General features: G+C 45.4%; 1 protein-coding gene and 1 pseudogene across 7 annotated transcripts in view; one reads left to right on the top strand and one right to left on the bottom strand.

Annotated features, from left to right (window-relative positions):
- The window catches only part of LOC103744594, a 20,390-nt pseudogene that overhangs the window by 10,416 nt on the left and 5,115 nt on the right, over positions 1 to 4,859 (top strand).
- Anks3 (ankyrin repeat and sterile alpha motif domain containing 3) overlaps positions 1 to 4,859 on the bottom strand; it is a 26,725-nt gene that overhangs the window by 9,676 nt on the left and 12,190 nt on the right. For all 7 annotated transcript variants that reach the window (XM_008846439.2, XM_029570287.1, XM_008846448.2 and 4 more), the window contains one exon: positions 3,563 to 3,698. In XM_008846439.2, the coding sequence (XP_008844661.2) occupies positions 3,563 to 3,698 (136 nt within the window). The remainder of the gene's footprint in view (positions 1 to 3,562; positions 3,699 to 4,859) is intronic.

Here is a 4,859-nt window from a genome sequence, read left to right on the forward strand (position 1 = left end):
TGTACCCGTGTCGTGCAATGCCCAAGGAGGACAGAAGAGACTGTCAGATCCCCTGGGACTGGAGTTAAGGACAGTTGTTAGCTGCCATGTGGGTGCTGAGATTTGAACCCAGGTCTTCTGCAAGAACAACCAGTGTTCTTAACTGCTGAGCCACCTCTCCAGCCCCGCAAGGATCTTTCCAAAAAAGTATGCGTGTTGAGCCAGGCGTAGTGGTGCACACCTTTAATCCCAGCACTCAGGAGGCAGAGGCAGGTGGATTTCTGTGAGTTCAAGGCCAGCCTGGTCTACATAGTTCCAGGACAGCTGGGGCTACAGGGAGACCCTGTCTCAAAAAGACAAAAAAAAAAAAAAGTATGTGTGCATATGTGCACACACATACATGTGGGTACCTGTGGAGATCAGAAGAGGCGTTCGATCCCTTGGAATTACAGGGGTTTGTGAGCCACTAGATATGGGTGCTAGGAATCAAACTCCAGATTCTCTGAAAGAGCAACAAGTGCTCTTAGCCACTGAACCATCTCTCCAATACCTAGGGATCTATTTCTCAAGGTTCCCGTCATCTAACTCTACTTTTAAGACAAGAAGGCACATTAAGGAGGAATTGTTCTGATCTCATATTGGAGTTGAACGCATTACCACTTACTATGAGCTGGCTTACTACTAAGCAATCCTGAGCCAGGAAGGGAGCAGGCTGTACCTGGCTTAAGCTGAATCCTATTATCATGGGAAACTGACAACTCAGTAGCTTCCAGGCAGACTAGTCAGTTAGAGCCTAGGTTCCAAACTTGGGCTTTGGAACCCCAGGGGATACTCTCCTTCTCTCTGGTATAGACAGATCTATACCACGAGCTGGCTGTGGTTCTATCCAAGGAAAAGATTGAGGGAGTTATAGAAACAAACATATAGGACCAGCAAGATGGTTCTGTGGGTAAAAACAGCTGTCACTGAGCCTGATGACCTGAATCTGATACCATAGTAAAAGGAGAAAACCAATTCCCACAAGGTGTCATCGGTATAGACACCATGACACACACAGCTACACATGTACACATATACAATACCAAAAAAATACAGAGGCGATAAGCAAGGTGAAGATGCTCCCAGGAATCCAAGAATCCCCCATTTTCAGAAAGGGCCAAAAGAAAAGAATGTGCTAGGGAAGAGCAAATGACAAAGCCAACAGCAAAGCTAGGGATGCAGGCAGGAAGTGTGCAGTGTAATGGGAAGAACACATTCAAGGTCCCTAGTCAACATTCACATTCCTAAGAAAGCTAAAGAAACAGCATCACCAAAAATGTAGCACCTGCCTTGATGAAACAAACTATAGCAAATGCAGTGATTTCAAAAGCCATAAACAGTGACCAGTAAGGGGCACATAGACACACTGAATCCCACACCAGATGAGAGAGAGTGTTTTTCCACATGTGGAGCACTTCAAACCACTGATTAGCAGGTGACAGTGGACTCCATAAGGTGGGAGAACTAAAAACGCCCTGAACAGACAAAATAAAACTGTAGGGGGGCCCTGAACAGACAAAATTGTAGAAGGACTGGAGATGGTCCCAGGAATCCAAGAATCCCCCAGTGGTTAAGAGGACTGGCTGCTCTTGCAGAGGATCTGGGTTCATCCGCAACTGCAGTTCCAGGGGATCAGACACTATCTTCTGACCTCCTCAGGTATTGCATGACACAGGTGTACTTACATGCATGTAGGCAATACTCTCATATACATAAAATAACTAGAACAAAATGAGGTATTAATCACCAATTTAAAATTTTTTATTTAATTATTTTTATTTTACATGTATGAGTGTTATGCCTGCATATGTGTATGTGCACCTGTGCTGTGCAGTGCCTATGGAGGACAGAGCAGGGCATCAGATTTCCTGGAACTGGAGTTGGACAGTTGTTAGTTGCCATGTGGGTACTGGGTATTGAATCCAGGTCTTCTGCAAGAACAGCCAGTGCTCTTAACCACTGAGCCATCTTCTCTAGCCCTTAATAACCAATTTAAAAAGGACCTCCCATCTAGATATTTTTTTAAAAATATTTTATTAGGCCAGGCATGGTGGCGCACACCTTTAATCCCAGCACTTGAGAGACAGAGGCAGGTGGATCTCTGTGAGTTCAAGGCCCGCCTGGTCTACATAATGAGTTCCAGCCCAAGTCATGGAATAACTTGACCTGCTGATGAGTGGCATGACAGTACACTTGGAAAGAAAGTGCTAGAAGCAGTAAGGAAACCACCTCGACCAATGAGTTCAGTAAGAACAGGATAACCTTAGAGTGTAGAGTTAACTGCCTTTTTAAGAAAAGATGGAGAAGAAAGAGCAGAGACTCGTCAGCAGTGAAGGAACATTAAAGGTGGTGAAACCCCATCTACAAGGCAACAAGATGATAAATACTTCAGAAGAAACTTAGTTGCAGACAGATGAGGAAGAATTGTAAGCCTTCCTGCAAGCCCCAAAAGTAGAGACAAAACACCTCGTCTTCTTAGGACAACTCCTACGTGTGTTCATTTATTTTTTTGAGACAGTCTATGTAGTCCAGCTGGCTTTGAACCTGTGATCCTTCTGCCTCTGCCTCTCAAATTAAGTGTGCACTACCACCTATGACTATTACTATGATCTTAATTAAAATATTAACACTTTTTCTTTGAGACAGGGTCTCCCTGTAGCCCCAACTGGCCTGGAACTCACTATGTAGACCAGGCTAACCTTAATCTGAGATCTACCTGCCTCTGATGAGATTAAAAGTGCATGCCATCACATCTGACTAGAAAAATACAAATTTTTAAGGAATGAACAAACAAGGAAAAAAGCCTTAATACTATAAAAAGTCACTGAACAAACTGGTTTGGGTGCATGAATATAGAGATCACCAGAATCAAACTCTAAGAAGAGGCCCAAGTAAGACAGAAATTCAGTGTATAAAGATGCTGCATCTAACCCCCAAGTCTGAGATGGTCCTTATAGAATGATGCTGGGACAACTGTGTGGTCATCTGAAAAGAGAAAACTGGATCCACCACACAGGAGAAACAACTGTCAGTGGATCAGACTTTGAAACATAAAAAACAAAACCATACAAATACAAGAAACAGGAGTGAATTCTTGTAGGACTGGAACCTAGGAAAGTATTTTCTATGACTCAACATCCAGAGACAATAAAGATAAACACTTTTGATTATATAAAGCAAAACATGTAAGAAACAAGATTGGCAAAGTGAAAGACTAAAAACCAGCAGAGACTCTTCCCTCTGTGAGGCATGCCTCCTCCCATTTTTTCCCTGGGCTCTGCAGCTTGTGCTGCGTATGAGCTAGGCTGGCAGGGACTGCTCTCCATGGTACAGTCTGCCTGTCTCTCTGGCCCTAGGCCCTGGAACTCAACCTCAGCACCACAGTGGAGCTGGTAGAGAGGCAGAGAAGGCCTCTGGGTAGGGCTGGTAGAACTAAACCTGAGAGGAGCACAGAGGATCCAAGGAGGACTGTCCTTGTCTTCTGATATCTCTAATGCTCAGGGAAGCCCTGATTCCATCAGGGCACAGAGGGCAGATTAGGTACCTGGGCTCTGGTAGAGGCTTTTAGGCAGTGCAGATGAGTGAGTGTCCATCAAGGCCACGATCTTCATGTGGCCATACTGCCTGGCCAGCATCTGGGCTGTGGCTCCACTGTGGTCTCTTGTGTCCACTCTGACTCCCTATAAAGGTTCAGAAAAAACAGTCAGGAACTCCCCCATTAAAGTGCTCAGCTTACTGGTATGCTGGCCCAGAGGGATAAGAAGAGAAAGTAAGTGGGTTTCTAATCGCCTCCCTTGTAGGAGATATGACATGCTAAGGAGAAGTGGGGTGTGGGAAAGATATGTGACTTTCTCTATCCTTTACAACAGGGGAGGGAACCATAAGCCCATCACTGAGCAGCCACCAACCCACCTCATAGCTGCAGCCACTCCCCCTCCTAAGTGTGCCTGCCAGGTGCCAATGGCTCTGGCAGGAAGGCAGAAAGGAGAAGCTGGGGTTACTAGGCTGAGGGCCCACCTTCACCCTCCACAGCCACTCTGTCTGGCTCACTGAACATCTCACGCAACATTGATGAGAGACAACCCTAACTAGAGAACCAATCATTTAGCCCATCCTCAGAATGAGGGCTCCACCCTCCAAAACTGAATGTAACAGGTTTTGTGAGACAGGATGTAGCCAAGGCTGGCCTTGACCTCCTGATTCTCCTGCTTCTACCTCCTAAGTGATATTACAGGTGTGCACTACCACACTGGTTCTGTTTTGTTGAGACAAGGTCTCTCTATGAAGTCTAGGCTGGCCTTGAACTCACAATCCTCCTGCCTGTCTTCTAAGTGCTAGAATACCCAGTTGAGATTACAAGTGGCAAGGTGGAAAGATCCATGCTGAATGTGGGTGGAACCATTCATGGGATGGGGTTCCCAACTACATTAAAAAGGGCAAAATGAGCTGAGCACCAGCATTTATCCCTCTTTGCTGCCTGACCTTGGACACAATGTGATCAGCTACCTGGTATTCCTGCCCCCAGTCTTTCCCTCCATGAAGGACTATAACCCCTTTGACTGTGAGCCAAAATAGACCTTTCCTCCTTTCCATTTAAAAAAAAAATTATTATTATTTTGGGGCTGGAAAGATGGCTCAGTGGTTAAGAGCACTGATTGCTCTTGCAGAGGACCCATGTTCAATTCCCAGCACCCATATGGTGGCTACAAACCATCCTTAACTCCAGTTCCAGGGGAATCCGAAGCCCTCTTCTGACCTCTGTGGCACTGCACGACACGGGTGCACTCACATACATGCAGGCAATACACTCATACACATAAAATAAAAATAACAAAATATTT

The sequence above is a fragment of the Nannospalax galili genome, unplaced genomic scaffold, assembly GCF_000622305.1.
Source record: "Nannospalax galili isolate Female #2095 unplaced genomic scaffold, S.galili_v1.0 scaffold471, whole genome shotgun sequence".
NCBI lineage: Eukaryota > Metazoa > Chordata > Mammalia > Rodentia > Spalacidae > Nannospalax > Nannospalax galili.